Source organism: Thermobia domestica, chromosome 5 (genome assembly GCF_964235325.1).
Source record: "Thermobia domestica chromosome 5, izTheDome1.hap1.1, whole genome shotgun sequence".
Lineage (NCBI taxonomy): Eukaryota > Metazoa > Arthropoda > Insecta > Zygentoma > Lepismatidae > Thermobia > Thermobia domestica.
This window is the reverse complement of record NC_137458.1, coordinates 235,722,823-235,745,870: the sequence shown is the minus strand read 5'-3', so window position 1 is coordinate 235,745,870 and position 23,048 is coordinate 235,722,823. Positions and strand designations below refer to the sequence as shown.

Below are 23,048 nucleotides of genomic sequence, written 5' to 3'. Positions count from 1 at the left end.
ACAGTTGCAGGGGAACAACGGTCCCCATTTAAATATCTCCAAAAATAATCGACAAAAGGGCACAAGCGGTTCCGAGGAAGCTATAATGCAGATACTAGACTTAAAAGTAAGAAATATGTATTTTTTCGTTTCTGGGAAAAACGGTTTGAACGGACCTAAGCCCCTCCCAAAATATTTTCAAAAAAGCTCGAAATTTCCAAAAGAATACGAACTATTTTGCAGAAAAAGGCGTATACACATATTAGATAGAAAATTAAGGAATACTGTTTTTTTCTTTTGTGTGAGAAAACGGTTGCAGGGGGTGAAACGTCCCCTATTCAAATATCTCCAAAAATAATGACAAAGGCCAAACTCGACGAAAGGGCACAAGCGTTTCCGAGGAAATTATGCATGCAGATACTAGACTTAAAAGTAAGAAATAAGTATTTTTTCGTTTCTGGGAAAAACGGTTTGAACGGACCTAAGCCCCTCCCAAAATATTTTCAAAAAAGCTCGAAATTTCCAAAAGAATACGAACTATTTTGCAGAAAAAGGCGTATACACATATTAGATAGAAAATTAAGGAATACTGTTTTTTTCTTTTGTGTGAGAAAACGGTTGCAGGGGGTGAAACGTCCCCTATTCAAATATCTCCAAAAATAATGACAAAGGCCAAACTCGACGAAAGGGCACAAGCGTTTCCGAGGAAATTATGCATGCAGATACTAGACGTGAAAGTAAGAAATATGTATTTTTCATTTCTGCGGAAAAAACAGTTTGAAGGGGCCTAAGCCTCTCCCGAAATATTTTCAAAAAAGCTCTAAATCTCCAAAAGGACAGGAATAATTTGCAGAAAAAGGCGTATGTACAATACATACTAGATATATAAATAAAATATACGTATTTGTTATTTCCTGCGGAAAACTGTTGCAAGGGGAGATATATCCCCACCAAATTAATCCAAATAGTTTAGAAAGGTCACAATCTACAAATGATCACAAACAATTCGGATGAAAGTATAAATGCATATGTTAGACGTGCAATGAAGAAATACATATTGCAAATACTGTCCATCATTTTATAAAACAGACCAACAGTTTGTTAAACACAATAACTTACGCAACAAATTTGTCACAATAATGATATTCCACAAACAAATGTTGTAAGCAAAGTGATCTCTTACACCAACCACAACAAATCATAGCAACCTGTCCACAAATGTCACATGTCAGAATGTGATTTTTGGCAAATGAGAACTCTGCTGGGGTCTGAAATTGTGCCGGCTTGTCTGTTGTATAGCCAATGTGATACCACGCGTATTTGATGATCTTTGTATCTTGGAGAGGAGAATTGATTATGTGTCAAAGATTGTAGTTTGATTATGTTATCCCGTAGGTGCAAATTAATATCAGACTGTTGTAAGATAAGGCTAGTTTTAGACGGAAGCATTTATTGTAGCATTTCTCGTAGCAGATGTGCTTCCAAAAATTTCATATAATATTCTATGGCAATAAAAGTATATAGTGCTTTTAAACGGTAGCATTTTGATAAGCATCTGTTGTGAGGTAGCAAACAAATCACTGGAGAAGAGCGCAATTATGGCTCCGAAATTAAGCGTGAGGTAGCTAAAGCTATAGTAATTATAACAACAGTTCTCGTCGGTCATATTAAAAAACGAAAATCACAAAGAAGTATGTGGACAAAGAGCATCCCTACTCCAACTCATTTTTCTTTACTACAATTCAATTTCTCACACGAAACAAAGAGCATGGATATTTGGCACAAAATATGTCGCTTCTTTTTAACACACCACGGCGCTGCAATCGGACCAGAAATGCTACGAAATAGAGCAGGTTCTATCGACAAGAAATGCCATAGGATATGCCATGGCATGGGAAATGCTATAGCATTTGCTACTTTACACGATAGGATATCGATGATACGACTTTTGCTACGATAAATGCTTCCGTCTAAAACTAGCCTAACAGTGTCCGAAAAGCGGCGCACAAATGTCTTCTACAAGCGAAAAAATTACACATCTAGTAGTTGCAGTTTCCAAGTTAAACCTTGAGGTATTGTAAGTAGCGTAGTATTTTTCTCTTCCGGTTCAAGGCGCATAGGGTGTTTTCCCAATGTCCACTCCAAGAGTCCAATAGAAAAACTGTTTGAACATGTGTTGTAGGAAAATACACGTGCTCTAGCCAACGACGATAAAGTTCCTTTGTGAGTTTTCCTGATTTTGAGGTAGCAAGACATAAGTTACGGGGGCGAAACACAGTGTTGTGCACGCGTGGGCCGAACTCACCATTTGGCTTCTTCAGAACAATGAGTAATGGTCGCTTGTATTGTATAACTGTATGTTGTCGCACTCATGGATTGGACAACTGTTTCCACTTTCTTCATTCCCTGGGCAGCCAGGATGCGACCGCCATGCATTTCTAGTTGGAGTTGATCGGAGTTGTACACATTACCTGGGCTGAATTGGATAATATGGTGCTTTACATTGTCAATAAAGGCATTTACGGTTCTCAATACGCCCTCTTTAGCTTCAGACGTATGTGTCGTAGATATACATTTCGTCACCTTTCGCGATACGATTTTATGTGTTGTTTTAAACTCCGACAGCGAAGTATTTGATGCCTTAAATGATGGAAGGTGAAATCTATTGTTGGTCTGCAGAGCAAATCGTCGTAGATCAACATCGTGTACAGGAAAGTGTGCCTCACGAGCGTCTTGGAATTGCCGAAGAAGGTAAAAAATGAAATGAAATCTTTGAGTTTTACGTCCCACGCTTATGCCGGTGAGGCTAAAGGAGACGGTGATGATGAGTAATGAATGAAATGGTGGAATGAAGAAAGTGGGAGGAAACGAGAGAACCCCGAGAAAACCCACGCACACGGTGTTTGTCCACCACAAAGTTCACTTGGCGGAAGCTGGGATCGAACCCGTGACCCCAAGCACCAGAGGTGAACGCTCTACCACTGAGCCACCGTGGCCCCATCCCTAGTTTTCTATCTAGTATGTGTATACGCCTTTTTCTGCAAATTGCACATGTTCTTTTGGAGATTTCGAGCATGTTTGAAAATACTTCGGGAGAAGCTAAGGCCCTTTCAAACCGTTTTCCCGCAGAAACGAAAAAAATACTTGTCACTTTATGTTGTGTCTAGTATCTACCTGCAAATTTTCGGTAAAATCGGTGTGCAACACTTTACGGATGTTATATGTATGTCACATTCTGCTGCGATGACACATCAGAAATTAATGGGCCTTGGTTGGGAAATTTTACCTCTCTGCCCTATTCCCCTGACTTCACCCTTATAGATTTTTATCTTTTACGCGCTTTGCGAACCTAATTCACTGAGAACGTCCTTGCCGACGTGAAGGATATGAAAATGGTCTTACGTGAGTTTTCAAATCTGCGGAGTTTTATCGACGTGGGATTCATCTTCTACCGGAAACATGGAAAGAAGTCACTGATTATGCTCATGATTATACACAGTTCTAGGTGAATTACTTTTAGTGTTGTTCGCACTTTCATATGCACACCGAACACTGGTAGAACTTTTCCAGGTACCCAATATTATCTTTAGAAGTAATTGACATTTTAAAAGAGTTTTATTTATAACTTTATTAGGTTTCTCAAATGCTTTATATATAAATTTTGGAAACACTTTATTCAATATATATATATATATATATATATATATATATATATATATATATATATATATATATATATATATATATACAGGTATACAGTCCCATACTGATCAACTCATTGCTTTTTATATCATTTCTTATTGTAATCCATCAGGTAGACTTACAAGGAGATAGCAGACTTTGGTAAATGAACTTCGAGGCCATCTTTTGCAAGGTTATAGTGCACATTTAAAGCGTTGCCCAAATTTGTCAAGTGACGGCGTGGAAGAATCAGTACCAACTGTGGCTCGCGTGCGAAGGGTCCCGGGTTCGATTCGCACTGGAGTCAACTTCGTTTTTTGCTTCAACGAATAAAGTAGCCACTTGTGGCTACAAGTAAACTGTTAATTCACCATATGTTTATAATGAATCAAAGCAATAGGAATATTCAAATCAGTTTTAAAATCTTGCAATGTTCCATGTTAACTAGGCACGAAATGTAATCTATTTAGTAAATATATTGATATCACGAGTTATATTATGGTTAGAACAGTCGTTCTGTAAAAAATGTTCTTGACGCTTCCTGTGACGTTCTTAACGCACATCTGTTGACAGTGTGAAAATTACAAGGGGGATGAGAAGAAAATCCCCTTTGGTAATACTGGATGTTACTATAACGAAATGAGATTTCCCCTTATTCCCCTTGAAATAAGCGGCGAAAATCTGTTTTCAACATTGAAGGGGGGAGGATGGGTAAGACCGTTCCTATATTTTTTTAAAGCGATGTTCAAAATATTTATGAAGTTGAAAAACAATACTTTGGATGATCAGGGGAACAGAGTTGTCTTCAACAGTGGGAGGCGGGCAGATTTGTGGCTTATTCTGGGGGATATCAATTTCAACTCATTTTTCTTTGTGGCAATCCGACGCAAATCATCACATTTCTCCCCAAAAAAACACATTTCAAATAGGATTATTGGGGGGATAGTCCCTGAGTTCCAAGACTGGAGGGGACATCCCCTCGTGCCATTTGCGCCAGTGCTTTTAATACACATACTGTCAACAGTTGTAGACACGAAGCGTCAAGAACATTTATTTTTTTTACACAACGACTGTGATAACCATAATATAACTCGTGATATCAATATATTTACGAAATAGATTACATTTCGTTGCTAATTAACATGGACCATTGAAAGATTTTAAAACTGATTTGAATATTTCTATTGTTTTAATACATTATAAACATACATATGGTGAATTAACAGTTTACTTGTAACTACAAGTGGCCACTTTATTAGTTGAAGCAAAAAACAAACGAAGTTAACTCCAGCGGGAATCGAACCCGGGACCCTTCGCACCTGAGTCCCAGATGCTACAGTCTACTTGATAAAACTGCGCAACGTATGACATATGCGGCGAGTCGAAACCTTTAAGACGCCTTTCTCTGCTGTGTTAGGCCATTACGCTCTCCTAGTTTGTAATATGAACACTTTAAATGTGCACTATCACCTTGCAAAAAATGGCCCCGAAGTTCATTTACCAAAGTCTGCTTTCTCCTTGTTAGTTTCTATATTATTTGTTCTTAATGTCTTTTTACTTATATCTTAAGCTCAGAACAGCCGAAGCAAATAAAGCTATAAGCTGGAATGTTATAATTGATCAATGCAGGGGTGTACACCTACTTTTGAGCCACCCTATATATATATATATATATATATATATATATAACCCAGCTCGACTTTTCGAAGGTTGGAGTCAGGGGTAACTTCCGGACGCTCTACAGGGACAACCGCACATGATCTCAGCATAATCTAAACGACCTTTCACGCGGAATATCGTGTAGATTACAGGTACCAACTTTTATAACAATCTATTGTTAGGCAAAAAATGGCCCTTATCATGACCCATCCTTTCCTCTAATTCTCCATCTGTCATTTACTGTGCTTCCTTTTATCAAATTTTACTTAAATTCTTCCCTTATCATTTTATTTTCTTGCGTATCTTGATCTTCTTTCTCATCGTCTCTTAGCAGCTATTTTCATGGTTTCCCTGCATGTACTATCTATCCTCTCAAGGTGAACAAGGTCGTCGTCGTTTTCTCTCATTATGATTTATCTTTCACAGAACGAAATTTACTCCATTGAGGAAAAGTTTCACTAACTATTCTGCTTATATTTTTTAGTACTTCTTTTGGAATCTTTGTTTCGTTTCTCCACACAGTTTATCTGTTCCCTTTGAATTTAGACCTATTGATAATTCGGCGTTTTTGTACTTTGCTATGAGCTTTAAGTTTGAAATTCATTTTGTTCATATGTAACTTATACATTTTCTTTAATTTTCGTTAATGTTATTATTACTTCTTAAGTTCCTTTTGTATTTCTTCTGTAGCTTCTTCGATAGTTGTAGTGTATTTCATTTACAAGCTTTTCTCTTTCCAAAATTTTTCAATTAATTTTCTCCATATTATAATTTAAGATTTGACTTCCTATACTTATATCCTCATTATTTATAGCTCTCTGGGAAACCTCTGTCGGTTTAACATGTACAATGGTATGCTCTCTTTGTGAATTGCTGTTATCTCTGATTATTAAATTTTGCCCTACGATTAATGATTCTAACCATTAACTTCTTTCATTTACTACGGTACAATATTACAGACCAAAACTGACGTTGCATCAGTGCTTTCTTTTGTGCTTAATTAGGCATTTCTTATACATCGGCCAATCCCTCAGTTGTCACCACCTACTTAATAACGTATATGTCCTCGTTTCGTCTTCCGCATAACAGCGACCTGATGTTGCAGGGATATAAGGTGATGTCGGTAGTAGTACGCTGTGGCCAATCAAATTCCGTGTCATGCGGTCTTTAACGTCAAAATGGAGGTGGTGGTGGAATTTCGAGAGACTGCTTGCGATATTTCATGGTATCACGCAGGTGCTCAATCTCGACGTTATTCCGTTTATTTCCACATTCTCATTCCACCAATTCTGTCAAAATGATTCACCCTCATTAATCATTGTGTCCGTTATCGTAAAGGCATAATCACGGAACATAAAAATAGAAATTTCATTTCACTTCATTTCAGATTGCAATCTGGGGAATATGGAGACCATGGAAGGTGATGAAACTCAGCATAGTCATCGGAGACGTTTTCAAATTGACTATGGTTAAATTGGGTAGGCAGGTACCCTACAGCCCTGCGCCTCTGAACCTATACAGTTCTGAATGCGACCAACCTTGCACCGTCTTCTGCAGTTTTGTCGATATTTCATCATCTGCCCTTGCTGACACCAGTTTTTTGCACTTTCACTACGGCTGTTCTAGAACATCTACTAGTGCAGCCGTTTTCGCGATTGATGGACCAGCCTTTCGAGATGACACGATCTGATCTTTCTTAAATCCTGATAAATCTTGGCGTTTACGCGCGAACTCTCACTACTGCCTGACCACATGGACGTGTAGCTATGCATCACCGGGTTGCATGCTACCCTATCACGAAATTCACGTGGAAACAAGGTCAAACCCACTGCTCGGAAGGTGGTCATAATTCAGTCTTCGGTCAATGAATATGAAGATGCTGTGTTTGTTAAGAAACGTTCAAATAATTTCAATTATGCAGATATTCGCATACACAATGGACACAATAAATCTATTAAACTTACACTTTTGATCTCGCAATTTACCATTGTATACTAGACGTGTGACTGCTCAGATAAAAAAAAATGTTATAATAAACGATCTCTAAATTTATACTGAGTCGGGAAACAGGTAAGTAAAACCATGCTACTTCAATTTCTTTTCTAAAAGTGCTATTGTCAATTGAGTTCTTTGCTCCTTGTGTAATAATTACTATTACTACTATTTTATAATTTTAAATATTACCATGTATTTAATTACATTTAAATTCATTATTTTGTACATACAATGATTTGCAACGTCTTTTCGTATGTATCTGCATGCATGTGTCTACAGGCCTTCTAATTTATTATAACATTTAGGTGAATAATAAAGAAAAGTTATGTTATAAAAATTGCTCTTCCTGGTAATTTGTACAGTCACGAAAGAAAGATTGAGAAATTTTCTTTCCCTAATGACTCAAAAATAAATTAACGTATTAGAGTACCAATTTTGGCAAGTTATCAAATTATAACTATTCTAAAGGTAACAACAAACGTATCGAAATTAATTCATTTGTTCCTGAGTTATTAGCAAAAGAATATTTGTCAACTATCAAATATTTTCTTTTCCGTGTGTACAAACATCAACATCGGATCATATAGTCTAATCTCTGATTCTTTTCTATTAGCAATTTATTTTCAATACTTTAATTATGCCAATCAACAGTATTCATGCTTTGGGATAACCGGTAAAGAATTTAATTAAGTCGTACTTCGAGTTCTGCTAATAAATAAGAAACATATTTATAATATTTTCAAATGAATGAATTCAACTTTAATTTCGTAAGTATTATTTATTTTATATCGTTGGAATAAGAAGTCAAAAATAAAGTTAATTATGAGTTCTTACCTGCTTTGATTAAAAGTGGCAGCAAATCTATAAAATCATTACCATCATATACATCCCACAGAACAAAAAGAGAAGAACTTCTCTCATATTTCACAGGAAGATTATAATACAGCAGACCAGGTTCAACTTCATTGGTCCAAGGAAGTTTCTTACCAAAATAGATTTCTTTGTCAAGTTTGGCATCTACTAGAATTTCCAAGCATACTTTGCTGAGAAAGAAGACAAATGTTAGCAGTGGATACAACACACGAATCAGATTGGAAATGTTCTGTCATGGTTGAAAGCTCATTTTAATTTTAACAACATAGGGAAAAAGCCAAACAAAAAATTCACGAGATAGAAGTCCCCAGAAATACGATAAGTTAGGACAAAGGCCCAAGAGAAGTATCAGCAGTTGGAAAAAATCAACCAATCAACAAGTGTTTATAAAAGCATTGTTTTTAAAAGTTTTTTATGGTTATATTTTTTTTAAAGTTTTAATTCAATGTTCTACAATTCCTTCACTTGCAAATACTACTTGACTCCACTGTGTGAGCTGTCATATGTTATTGTTCAAGGACATTTTACAATACTTACAACAGCTCATTCAAGATTTTTGAAAAAGGATATACAAACTGTGAATGCTCATACTTGTTGATATAAAATCAACGGAACGCCTAGTCGTCTGCAACCAATCATACTTGCATAAAAGTTTGGGTTTTACAAGGAGCAGATGCTTGATAATTTATTCTAAATAATTACAGTAAAACGATAAACTAAAACGAAAAGTACATGAAAATATTGTATTGTTATCAGGTTAATATATCTGTACACAATTTCAGTGCCTTAGTTGGTATAGAAGTTTAAGTTTTAAGATCTGACCCTAACAAACAAACACAAAAGTCGTCTAAAAAAGACATTCTAATAATTTTTCGCTCGAGCCTTAATGACAACTAGTATTACGTAATAAGTAAAAGCTATTTTTTGACGAGTTTTATTTTCGATTTTCTTCAAATTTTTCAAATTCAAAACTAGAAAAACCTTCACTATTAGTAGCCAATTCTATATAATTAACTTCTATATGCTTTAAATTAATGCTTTTTTTTCGATAAATCTAATTATAAAACCCATTCAAACGAAAACTCAATTTCAATATACGTTTACACACGACCTCAGTGCTTCGATAGAACACTAGACGTAGTTAAACACTAGACGTAGTGTTCGACGTAGTTAAACACTGTTAAATATTCTTCGATGAAAACTATGTCGACAAAGATCCCTCTTATAAATGAAGAAGGTCCTTTCATGAAACCGACTCGATCTATTAACATAAACAGAAGAACCTTCTGTTATACTCTAAAGTCGACGATGTAAACTCTTCATAAAAGTGAAAAGAAAATAAGTAACATTGAAATATTTATCAATAAGATGGATAAAATTTTGGCGTATTTTCATGTTAAAAAATACTTTCCAATTATTGTAGGTGATTTGAATGTAAATTTTCTAAGTGGAAAACTCAATGAAAACTTTGAATCTTTACTTCAAACATACAACTTAAATCCCACAATTAAATTGCCTACAAGAATAACAAAAAACTCAGTATCTAACATTGACCAGATTTTAGTAAATCCATTAGTAATGAATTATTCAGAAGTTATAAATATAGTTTTTCAGATCATGAAGCACAAATTGTAAAAGTAAACATTTTAAAACAAACACCTGCAACTATAGAGAAACCCAATGAAACACCTATATTAAGGAGATGTTTTAGTTCTAATAATGTTAGTTATTTTGTTTATTTGCTTAGCTTGGAGACGTGGGATGATATTTATGAACTAACCGACGTGAATGACGTATATGAGAAAATATATGATACTGTAAAACATAGTTTTGAAGTAGCATTTCCAATAAAAAATAATTTTAGTAAAATAAAGAAGAAAAAAATAAAATGGATTACACCTGAAATCTTAAAAGCAAACATGGTAAACATACAACTAAATAAAACTAGGAAGCGTACCCTACCGGGATGAATGAATTAATTTACAGAAAACACAAAACTAGTTACAAAAAATTGTTGAAGATAGCGAAACAAAATTATAACAGTAGGAAAATTCTTCAGTCACACAATAAAACAAAGGCAATGTGGAAAATAATTAAAGAAGAGCTCAACATGCAAATACGTAGTACCCATATAAATAGCATAATTTATGAGGGCGTGAACATGACAAATCCAAAGGACATAGCAACGTTTTTTAATAAATATTTCACAAATGTAGGGCAAACTCTTATTAAAAACAAAGGAACTAGTAAAACTAACTTATCGGAACTTAAAATTAAAAAAATGTGATAAATCTATATTCTTGAAACCAGTAACAGAGAGTGAAATAATCATCATAATAAAACAAATGAAAAATTCGAATTCGGCTGGGTCGGACGAATTATCTAACAATTTCGTAAAAAGTTGTTACAAATATTTAGTTAAACCATTATGTTATCTCTCAAATATTTCAATCGCCACAGGAACCTTTCCTGATAAACTAAAGATTGCTAAAGTTAAACCTTTGCACAAAAAAGGTAAACTCAATGAAATAGAAAATTATAGACCGATATCATTGCTACCCATTATAGGTAAAATTCTGGAAAAAATAATGTTCAATCGGGTTATGGATTTCATTAATAAATATTCTATTATATCCAACACACAACATGGTTTCTTGAAAGGTAAATCTACTGAGACAGCAATTTTTCATTTTCTAGAAAACTGCAGAAAGTTACTGGATGAGTAAAAATTATCTATAGGAATATTTTTAGATCTAACAAAAGCCTTCGATTTAGTAAATCATCATATATTGCTAGAAAAACTTAGTTGCTATGGTATTAGAGGCTTAGCAAATAAATGGTTTGAATCATACCTTAAAGATCGGAAACAAGTAACTGAAATCACAGGAATAGTTAAAAATAAAATTCAGAAATGTGTGTCAAGTGAAGAAATTATTAATCGTGGAGTACCACAAGGATCAATTCTAGGACCACTTATCTTTCTTCTTTATATAAATGATCTTTCTGAAAGTATTAATAGTTCATGTGTAACTTTATATGCAGATGATACAAACATAATAGTTAGTGGGAAAGATGAATGCGAATTAGCTTCAAACTGCCAAACGACAATGAACCAATTTTCAAGTTGGATGAATAAAAATGACCTAATCATTAATGTAAATAAAACATGTGCCTTAAATTTTAACAATGGTTAAAGTAATCAAGCCAATGCAATAATAAAATAAAATAATAAAACAGTTAAATATGTAGAAACTGCTACCTTTCTCGGAGTTAAAACATCTAATAATTTCAACTGGGAACCACATATAGAACATGTAAGAAGTAAGCTAAGCAAACTATGCTATGCAATTAGATTTGTAAGAGATAAGATTAATGTAAAAACAGCTAAGTGTATATATTACTCAAATTTTCATTCTACAATAAAATATGGCTTGATGTTCTGGGGAAATGCGCCTAAAAGTATTGCTATCTTTAGGCTACAGAAGAAAGTAGTAAGAATACTTGCAGGAGTAAAATGGAACTCTTCTTGTAGAAATATTTTTAAGGAACTTATAATAATGACTCTTCCCTCAATGCATTTGTTCGAAATATTAATGTATTTGAAAAAACATAGTGAATTTATTGTTAACAAAGACATTCGCAGTTATAACACAAGAAGTAAAGACGACATTCACTTGCATGCACATAGGACAAATATATTCAATAAATCAGTTACGCACAAAGGTACTCTATTATACAATCTACTTCCATCATGTATAAAAAATCAGGTCTGTGTCAATAGCTTTAGATCCAAACTTAAAAGGTACTTGATAGAACATTGCTTTTACTCGGTTGAAGAATATGTAGAAAATAATTCGTATACGTAAAATTAAATGTATAGTAAGTAAATTAGTGAAACCATAAGAATCTATATGTAAGAATAGTATGTATGTTTATGTATACTGGTATATACAGAGTGAATCAAAAGTCTGGACACGGTGGAATAAATCGAGAACTTAACTTCGAATCGAAAAACCAAAAACACGTGTTTAGTAATATTTAAAAAAACTATCTGATGAAACCAAACTCGACCCTCTAGACCCACCCCCTGGGGGCTGGGGTGGGGTCAACTTCGAAATTTCAAATGGAAACCCATATTTTTGATTGCAGATTTGGATTCTACGGCCCAAACTATGTAAGGTTTCATCAACACTTTTCCGTCGATGCATTATATGGCGCCATAATCGGCGAAAGTAAATTAACTGATTGGGGTGAAAAAGAAAGACATTTTGCTGTTAGACCGAGAATCGTTACCAACAGATCCGTCACGGTTAACGACCTGCCACTTACAAGCGAATCGCTCAGGTGAACGTCGCTTTAACATGTGAATGAACGAACGAGCAATGCCATCCCAATGTTGCAATCCCATGTCACGTGCCACTAAACGTGTGATAATTTAACCATCCATACGTTGCATGTTAGAAGAGAAAACAATAATGAAACGAATAACACACACACACACCCTCACACACAGGTATCACTTCTTGTACAAATGCTCCACTATAATGCCCAAATTACAGGTTACGCCTATAACCTTCGTCATGTCTATCCCGAACGAAAGTTCGATCAACGTACTTAAGAGAACTCCATGCCACGAAAATGAAATGAAATTTTTGAGTTTTAGGTCCTACGATTTTGCCGGTTAGGCTAAAGGAGACGGTGATTATGAGAGAGATGAATGAAATGGTGGAATTAAGAAAGTGGGTGGAAACGGGAGATCCCCGAGAAAACCCACGCACACGGTGTTTGTCCACCACAAAGTTCATTTGGCGGGAGCAGGTTTTGCACCCAGGACCCCAAGCACCAGAGGTGAACGCTCTACCACTGAGCCACCGTGGCCCCATCCATGCCACGAAATTAAGGTGGTACCGTACATATGTATTGAAATGTGCACTCTGTTTACACAATGCTCTTTAGTGGTAACTCCTTTAGTTTTGAAATTATATTGGAACGACAGAATCTAATCTTGTCTAGGATCCGATGTAATCAATTTACTGATGGCACATTAATAATATCGTATTTACGATTTTGTTTCGGGAGAGGCTTTGCTAACTTTAGGGGGGACTTTGCCTGGAAATGTGAAAATTCTGCAAGATATTTCATTTACTTTACTATACTAAGTAAGATTTCGGGGGGGGGCTTAAGCCAGGAAGCCACCCCCTAAATACGCCACTCACATTATAGACATTTAAAAATTAAAGAATGAAAGGATTAAAAATATAAATAAAACATACTACTACAGACTACTACCCTTTACAGACTACTAATACTACTACTACTACTACAACTACTACTACAACAACTACTACTAATGCTACAATTCCTATTACTACTACTGCTGCTACTACTACTACAACTACTAGCAGATAATAATATAATATACTATAATAATAATAATAATAATAAGAAGAAGAAGAAGAAGTAAAGAAAGAATTCAATAATAATTTCACCCATCTAAAACTATGCGAGACTGCGAGCAGTCTCGTGAGTCGCAGTCCGACTATTCGCACAAATCAGGCGAAATGATGGCGAAAAATCATGATGCCGTCGCTTCGGGGGACGACGTCGTGCCACTGCTGGGCCAAGACAACCGTCTGTCTCATAGCTGCCGTTCCTGAACAGCGGCGGGGCCGTCACGGTGTTCGCTGCCAAGCCGACAAATAGGCAGCCACCTTTGAACCAGCACTAGCACACTCTTTTCGCTGCTGTCACCCAATAATCGACGACGGTCGGACAAACTTCGTCGGCAATTGTTCATGGGCAACGTCTCGGTTCCAAAACCTAATAGAGGTTCGGATCTCTCTTTCAACTGTAGGTCCCGTCTCTCTCGTCCCACTGCGGACAAGGAACGATAAACACCCTAACAAACCCAATAGTCACATTTTCTTTTGTTTTTTGATCACATGTATACTTCTTTCATCACGTCTACAGCATTGATCTAATTAAAGTTTATATAGGAAGTTCTCCTGATTTCGCCATTACAGCGCTACGTCACACAGCGACAACGATGTTTCGACTAAATCTTATACAGGTTTGTGCGTAGAATCCGACTCTGCAATAAGAAATAAAAGCTTCCATTTCAAATCTTTCAGCTAACCCCACCTAGCGGTAGGGTGCGGTATCATGTTTGGTACCATTGAATAACTTTGTTTATACGACGCGTATTTCTCAAAATACTACACCTTGTACAGACGGTCGGAGCTAATATCAAGCTCATAAACGAAGAGGGGAGCATCTAATTTCGCCGATTACAGCATGATATCACACACCGACGAAAAAGTTTTGATTATTCCTTACATTATTTGGGATGCAGTCTCCGAATCTTCAATAAAACATTGGAGTTCCCATTTGAAAAATCAATTCCCCCCACTCCTTTTCAGAAGGTGGGGGCGGAGTGTTGCCTTTGGTATCATCGGATAGCTTCTTGAAACATATTAAATACGTTTTTTTGCGCTTTTATGATCAGAAGTGTATTTCTCCAGTTACTCTACCGTGGCCAAACTTTTGGTTCACCCGTTATTTCAAACATAAATTAGCTTGACAGTTACATGCTATTTTGATAATTTCACACCATTCGAACATTTGCACGTTATAGGGCCAATTCTACACTATCCTGATATCTTTTAATAGTCAGATAAGATAACACTGGTCGCAGTGGTCATGTGTTATTTTGTGTAAGATGAGATCTACTACCGCGACAAGGTTGGATCATTCCGATAATTTATCTTTATCAGAGAATGGTACAATCGACCCTAATGAATGTCATATTTTAGCGATTAGAAAACAGTTATATCAATACATTTTCATCTTAGACACAGAAGTCAAAAAACACCATAGTGCAATAAGCAGATACTTCAATAGCTATACTTTTCTTCAATTTTCCTTTTACTTTTAATTGTTTTATTTTTTGTCCTCTACTCGCCGCTTTTGAATTTTCTGGTTTGCAACACTGATACTGCCCGAAGCCCGAATGAAGAAGGTGTGCCTTTCTCTGTGTCTTCTGTCTGTGTGTAGTGTGCTTCTATCCAGTGACGAGAAGGAACAGAGAAGTGAACCAGTGACACTGAACGAGAACAGAGATCGGAAAGACTACCAAGCTCATGAACGAAATGGGAGTATTTAGGGGACATTTATTTTCCCCGATTACTGCGCCATGTTATGCATCGACGGAAAAGTGTTGATGAAACTTTACATAGTTTGGGTCGCAGAATCCAAATCTGCAATCAAAAATTGGGGTTTCCATTAGAAATTTCAAAATTGACCCCACTCCAACCCCCAGGGGGTGGGTCTAGAGAGTCAAGTTTGGTTTCATCAGATAGATTTTTTAATATTACTAAACACGTGTTTTTTGATTTTTCGATCCGAAGTTAAGTTCTCGATTTATTCCACCGTGTCCAGACTTTTGATTCACTCTGTATATAAATGACATGTCCAATTTTGTTGTATGACGATGAACGGATGCAATAAATTATGATATGATGATATGATAAGCTGTACGGAGATACAGGGAGACACAAACATTTACAAAAAAGACTTCTACATTGCCAGACGGAAAAAAAATCATGCTCCGTAAGATTTATCTTTTTCCTTTAATACTTGAATTCAACAATAAATACTATTATTAATCTAATTAAACAAATAATGACTACTCAAATTCCCTCGTAATGCACCCCTGATCGTTACAAGTGGTGTATGTACACGTACACCTTAAGGAAAATAACTTAAAACATCCTCTTCAAATATGTTTTCTGTTGATTCAATATAAAGCAACTTCAGCAGCGTCCTGGCGGATTTGCTGAAAAGTTCATATGGCATGGGTTATGGCAGAAAATCGTAACGGATGGTGAGAAATAATTCTATCGTTATCCTGGTGACGACAACTAGTGAGTTCGGCCAAGTAATGAGTCTATGAGTCTTAGGTTGGTCTGAAGAGGAATCTCTCAAGAGACTATGGACAACGTTTTAGGTAATATGGGGAAGTCAAATATATTTGTGCAAGTGCCTATACTCCAAAAGGATGGATATCTATGAGCAAGTTATTTTAAAACTTGTGTTTGGTGGGAGAAATAAATTGAGAGACTTGACGGCAATATTAAAAATCACCTTAATATGAGTCCTTACCTTATACTTTTCTCTACATTAACTGTTATGCGTTTCTTATTGATCCACCCTCGCAGTAAACTTTCACTTTATTTCCATCCAATACTAGGTCTCGTTTAGGTATTGCGGATGCCCAAAAAGGCATATGTTCCGAAGGCATATACTTCTCACCATTAAATATGGTCACAGCTCTGCATTGTGTGAGCCACAATTTTAAGATAATCTGTGGATCCATTTACTACTCTCAAAAGTTGGATTGCTGCCAAGGATTACATGGATGTTTCAGATGACAATCCTATGGTACAGATATCCTCACAACGACTCAGTCTTTCAGGATGACAATGCGCGAACACAACAACCAGGCGTGTTTAGGTGTGACTTGAGGAACATACTTGCAACAAGTTCCCTAGTTAGTTCAGTTCCCTGACTTCAATGTTCTTGATATCCGTTGTCAGTTTTAGGGCAGCAGTGATGGAGGAAAAGTGCGCTGGAAGTTATTTTCCAGGTACTTAGTTTTTGCCACCAATCGCAAAAGTATACGAACAACAAGGTTTTTCCATGGACACTTTTGTCTGAACCAATGGAACCATTGGACTCTGAATATATTATTTACATTAACATGATTTGGCAGTTATATATTCAGGTTTCAACAGTACCGTAATTTTGTACTTCCATATGAAAACTGAAAAACGTAATTCTCATACGGTACATTTCACAAATATACTATAGCAGCCTTTCCCCACCTGGGGTCCGCAAGACGATCTCAGGGGGTCCGCAAGCTAATCTGTAAGAGGCAGACACAGTGGTGAGAAATATACCATTTTAAGTTAAATGATCAAATTAATAATGATGTCAATTTGCGTAAGAAGTTGCCTATAATCCAACGCTTTTTTTCTTTCTTTTGGACAGAGCTAGAAAGCGTGTAGAGACTGATGAACGCTTTTGTAAAATATCTTCGAAAGAAATTTTTTTACAATATGTGACTCGAAAAGAAAAGAGGAAATGAGAAATTCTTGCTCGGCATCCTTTCGTTTGTCAGAAACCCTTGTCTAAGCTATTTTCTGTTGTACCTACATTTTCTATACCTGATGGGTAGGCTATTGTGATTTAGTTTTGTTTCGTACTGGATTTATTTATATATTTGCAACACCTTAGTCAAGGTGTCGGGCCACAGGTTTGAAACCCAGGACCACCCAATTAAGGAGTAGGCATCATACCACTCTAACATGATTACATCACTGCAAAGAAAAACAAAATCACTCACATCCACACATATATATATATATATATATATATATATATATATATATATATATATATATACATACTTACATGGGGAAGAAATATAAATACTAACCGTATATAATGCAAGGGTCCTTCACATGTATTGTACAGACGTGTTCAAATTATTGGACTCACGCATGAAAACTGCAAAATTGATGTTTCAGTTCTAGTTTCGGAGTTCTAGAACTTGTAATTGAAACGGGATGTTACAGATTGTCTTTTATTTCGTGTTTATTCATGTTTGAATCACGTTATTATGATCTTTCACAATTCGGTTTGACCGACTTATACTTTATCTGCACCTTGTTTCAGGGTATTGGCCAAAAATTACTTAAAATTCTGAGCCACTTTCGTTCTTTTTTTAAAATAAATAAAAAGAAGTTGTTGACATGATTTTACTCTGTGATTCTTAAAAAAATATAGAAGTTAAATAATTTTATGACGATTATTCGCCAATAATTGATTCTAATTCTATCGAAAATAATATTTATTTGTCATAGTTTGTCACAATATTCTGACATAATTAAGTAATTTTTAAGCAACGTGTGTTTAATGTTTAATATTGTGTTTATGAATTACTTTAATATGAGCTGCTAATTTAAACTGATTCTGCTCCAAGCAACTAAATTTCTTCATATTTTTGTGAACTCCAATCAAAAATATGTATCTCCGATGTCTGTTTAGTAACTTATAAGAAGTGTGTATCTATGCTTATGAATGTAGTTCTGCTTGTTAAGTATATATACTATGAAATATGGTAAAAGAAATTAATGAATAAATACAAAGGATATGAAATACTATGTATTTTATACTATGTAATTATATGCAGCAGAACATGTAGTTTGACAAACTGCCGACAAATAATATGGAATTAATAAACGACATAACGGAAGATTGAATAATAGTCTTAATCAACATGTATAAACATAAATTTACAGTTCATGTAATCTAGATTGGAGTCTACTTACACCTCTTCTTGCTTCGTTCTTTACTGAGGTCCATTCCCTTATCTGCAGTCTTCTTACAATGTTAAATCGCCGTGCGTAGCTCGAGATGCGTCACAGCGATGGAACCATTTAGAAGTAACACATACTTGTTAGAAGCCTTGTAACAAGATTTACATCCCGTCCCAAGGTACAGCGTAAGTTTTTGGCGACCGTGACAGGACAACGTAAACTACGTAGACCAACGACGTAGTTCAACGTAGGAATGGCAGTCAGTGAAGAGAGAGTGAGAAAACACAGAAGAGGAACGAAAACGAAGTTGTTGTTAGAAGTTGGAATCAACATGGAATCAAGATGAAAGTTCTTAGAGGAAAGAAAGGACACAGTGGTAGTGAAACTTATGTGTTGTGATAGTTCAGCTTTAGAAGATAAAGACTTGGTGAACTCTGTGATGTGTGGGACATGTAAAAGTTGGTTTCACTTTTGCTGTGTGAATATCCCAGATGCTAAATATGATCAATTGAGCAAAATGCAAGTTGACTGGTTTTGTAATAAATGCAAGAAGGGGAGAAAGACAAAATCTGTAAGAAGTGAAGAAACAACAGATGAAGAAGTAGACGGTGAATTTGAACAGAATTCAGATGATGTTACAGCTTCTAGTAGAGAAATTGGCAAAGGAAGTGCAAACTTGTAAGACAGAAATTGAAGAGCTTTCTACCAAAACAAAAGGCATTGAAATGCAATGTGTTCAACATACAGAAGAAGTGAACCACAAATTAATCAGACTTCAGAAGGAAGTAGATTATTTGAAAACTAAACAAGGAAACCTACCTGAAGTTACGAATGCTACATGTGATTTAGTAAGTCCTAACCAATCTGATTTTAATAATGATGCTATTGTAGTACCTACTGTTACATCAAATGTAACCTGTGTTACGCATACGATAACGACTGTAGCTGGTTCTAACAGTAATTTTTCTTATAGTGTAAGCAATGGTCAACCCAGGGAAACGTGGATGTTTGGTAATATGTCATCTCCTAGTGTTAATTTAGAAAATGTACATAGAAACCCGTTCAACGTTAGTTCTATGACTAACCCTTTACATATTGGAGATATTTGTTCAAATTCAAACTCTAAAACACATAGGTTAAATGAATGTAAGGAAGTAAATTTTGCGGATTCCTCATTTAAACCTCGAGATGTGCGTGATTTTCCGCGTTTTTCGGGACAGATGACTCCTGGTAGCGCCAGAAATTTTCTCGAAGAATTCAACAGATTATCCCGATTGTTTGGAATAACAGATGAACAGAAATTTGCACTCGTGCCTCAATGCCTAACTAAAGCGGCTTATGGATGGTATCGGAAAATCGAGAAAGAGATTTCGAGCTTTGCGGAATTTGAAGAACTGTTTAAGGCTAAGTACCGATCTGAAACTCTGGAAAGGGCACAAATAAGAAATTTATTGTCGATGAAATATGACAAATCTAAATATTCAACTGTTTTGGAATATGTATTTGCATTAATTGACAAATATTCGGGAATAGTGGAGGAATATAATGAAAAGGAATTAGTGAATATCGTTTTAACATGTCTCCCACCCGAAGAATCTCGATTAGTAAGGGTAATACCAATTAAAACGATAGAAGAGCTGGTAGAACGACTCACTGAGGCGACATCTGTGGAAGTGCCATCGAATCGAAGCAATTCCAACAACGTAAATGGAACGCCTTATGTAAGAGTGGCACAGACCGATTGGAAGGCCCAAAATAATGAATCTAATATGCAAGCAAGTAGATCTAGTGATAATGAACGGCAATATTCGAGAAGAGGAAGAAACTTTAATAACAACTTTCAGGGGCGTAACAATTTTTATCGGAATAACAGGAGACGTTATCGTACTGATCAGAGCTGTCAAACAACTGATGGCAGTCCAGAAAATCTCTCGTCCGAGCAGACATTATTAGCCGTTAACTCGGGAAACATGGTGAGCAACCGGGTCTAGAAGGGGGATACGGTTGCGAAAGGATGAAAAGCCCTCCACAAGTCACCGAAGTTTTATCTTATTTTGTATATACTGAAGATGCCGACATCTTTTCATCGGATAAAAGCTTAGAAGAGCAGGCCACAGAGAAGTAATGTAGAAAACTAAGGAATGTAATTGATAGTGGTAACCGGGCGGAAAATGTGACTATAGTGGAAGGTGTTTTGTTTGTAAAAGATAAAAACAATTAAAGATAGCTGTTGGTAATACCGTAATCTCTTGTTGCGGAATATGTGGTAAAAATTCATGAACAGGGATATTTTGGTGTAAAGAAATGTGTCGGATTCGCTAGGTCGTTATTTTATTGGAGAGGACAGAAACGGGATTTCACATTTCATATTAGACAGTGTTTAGATTGCGCCAGAACGAAATATCGAAATCGTGCAATAATAAAGGGAACTTGCCATATTGATGCGAACCAGCCGCACGAAAAACTGTGTTTAGATCTGGTGGGAAAGTTGCCTAAGGTAGAGGTTTTAAATACATTCTATCAGTAGTCGATGTATATACCAGATTTGTGTGTTTCTATCCACTTAGAACGGCGCATACAAAAGAAATAATTAGTGTTTTACAACGTCTATATTTTCATAACTTCCCTTATCCAGAACATATTGTTACTGATCAAGGACCACAGTTCCTCTCTAAGTATGGAGTGATTATTGTAAAAAGTATCACATAGCTCATCATCTCACGTCACCTTACTCACCACAAGCGAATGGCCTCATCGAACGCCAGCATCGGGAATTGAATAGGATTCTCCGATTAAAATGTCATCAGGACCACACAAAATGGAGTAGCATATTAAAGGAAGTGCAAGATTTGTTAAATAATTCCCTTAGTGTTTCTACAGGAAAATGCCCTGCTGAAGAATTTATATCTTTCTCTGTCACGAACAACTTCAAACGTCACTTTCCATGGCCGTCTGAATTATTGTCGTTAGACGTAAAAGATCGACAAGTGCTAATAGACACTTCAGCTAAGAGAAGAAATGCAAAAAAAGTAAACAAATTAATTCTTCGCAGTTGTTAATCCAGGAGAATGATCTAGTGATGCTTAAAACGCATCCGATGTCGGTAGCCTCTAAAAATAAAGTTCATAAATATATGTTAACATATACTGGATCTTATATTGTTACTAAGCTTTTAAGAAATTGTGCAATTTTGAGTACCTTAACGGGAAAATCTATAGGTACACAAAATTTTAGAAATCTAAAACAATTCAATTGTTCTGAGGAATTCCGAAATGAGTTGCTTAGTTAATATTATCCTGCCAAAGATGATGTTAAGGGAGTAGACTATACCGTATTGTTTGTCATAGAAGAAGACGTAGATCAGGAAGCTATTTTGGGAATTAATGATTACTGTTTTCCGTCTCCTACTCTTTTTTGCAGTGTTGCTTCTATTAATTTAACTGGAATAATAGACTCGGGAGCCGAGATAAATTTACTGTGATCGTATTTGGAAACCAATTCAATCAAAATTTCCGTCTGCTAAATTGAGAACATATTCCGATATCAAAGTTCGAACTTTTGCTGGTAACGAACAGTATCACATTAAGGGAATGCAATTATTAAATTTCTGTATACAAGATCATTTGTTTGAAGTTCCCGTATTTGTAGTTCAAGGAATGAAACCTGATTTACTTTTGGGTAGCCCATTTTTAAGAAGATATCAAGGTATAGTAGATAGTGGCCGACAAGAGATACAATTAACAGACAAGGATGGAAATGCAATTATTATTAAATCAGCGCAACCTACACATATTCATTTATCTATTCATGACAATAATCAATAATAATCACGAAGCTGATGAAATAGAACCTCAAATTAATTATCTTATTTCCGACCCTAATGTTACTGAGGATGAATTGAGGAAAATGATTTACGAAAGAGAAGTTTTAAATGAAGAAATTAAACTAAGATTATTTCGACTTCTCTCCAAATACAAACATTTATTTACTGAATATCCCAGAGGTATTAAGACGGACCCGTACAAAATAGAGCTGACAGATAATGTGCCTGTAGATGGTAATTTATATGGGATACCTCAAGCTATGAGATCCGAGTTTGAGAAGGAACTGAACAAATGGGTCGAACATGGTATTGCTAAAGAAATGGCTTCGCCCTACCGCAACCTCATGCATTGCGTCCGCAAATCTAATGGAGGAGTACGCCCAGTGCTTGATCTAAGGGGATTAAATCAAAAAGTTATTTCTCCTAAGGTGCAGGCGGAGCCCATTACGGAACTGTTATCACGTCTATCCGGGGCAAGCATATTGATTGTTCATCAGGATATTACGGTGTTCGGCTTCATCCATCGTCTTACCAGTGTACGAGTTTTGTGTATATGGGCAGGCAATATTGTATGCTTGTGCTTCCTATGGGACTTCGTTCGGCGCCTGCTATCTTTCAGGAAACTATGAACCGTTTCTTCACAATGAACACCCGACATT

At 35.9% G+C, this 23,048-nt stretch overlaps 1 protein-coding gene across 4 annotated transcripts in view; it reads right to left on the bottom strand.

The window, feature by feature from the left end:
- LOC145686460 (uncharacterized) overlaps positions 1-23,048 on the bottom strand; it is a 191,521-nt gene that overhangs the window by 44,539 nt on the left and 123,934 nt on the right. For all 4 annotated transcript variants that reach the window (XM_081759782.1, XM_081759784.1, XM_081759785.1 and 1 more), the window contains one exon: positions 8,149-8,357. In XM_081759782.1, the coding sequence (XP_081615908.1) occupies positions 8,149-8,357 (209 nt within the window). The remainder of the gene's footprint in view (positions 1-8,148; positions 8,358-23,048) is intronic.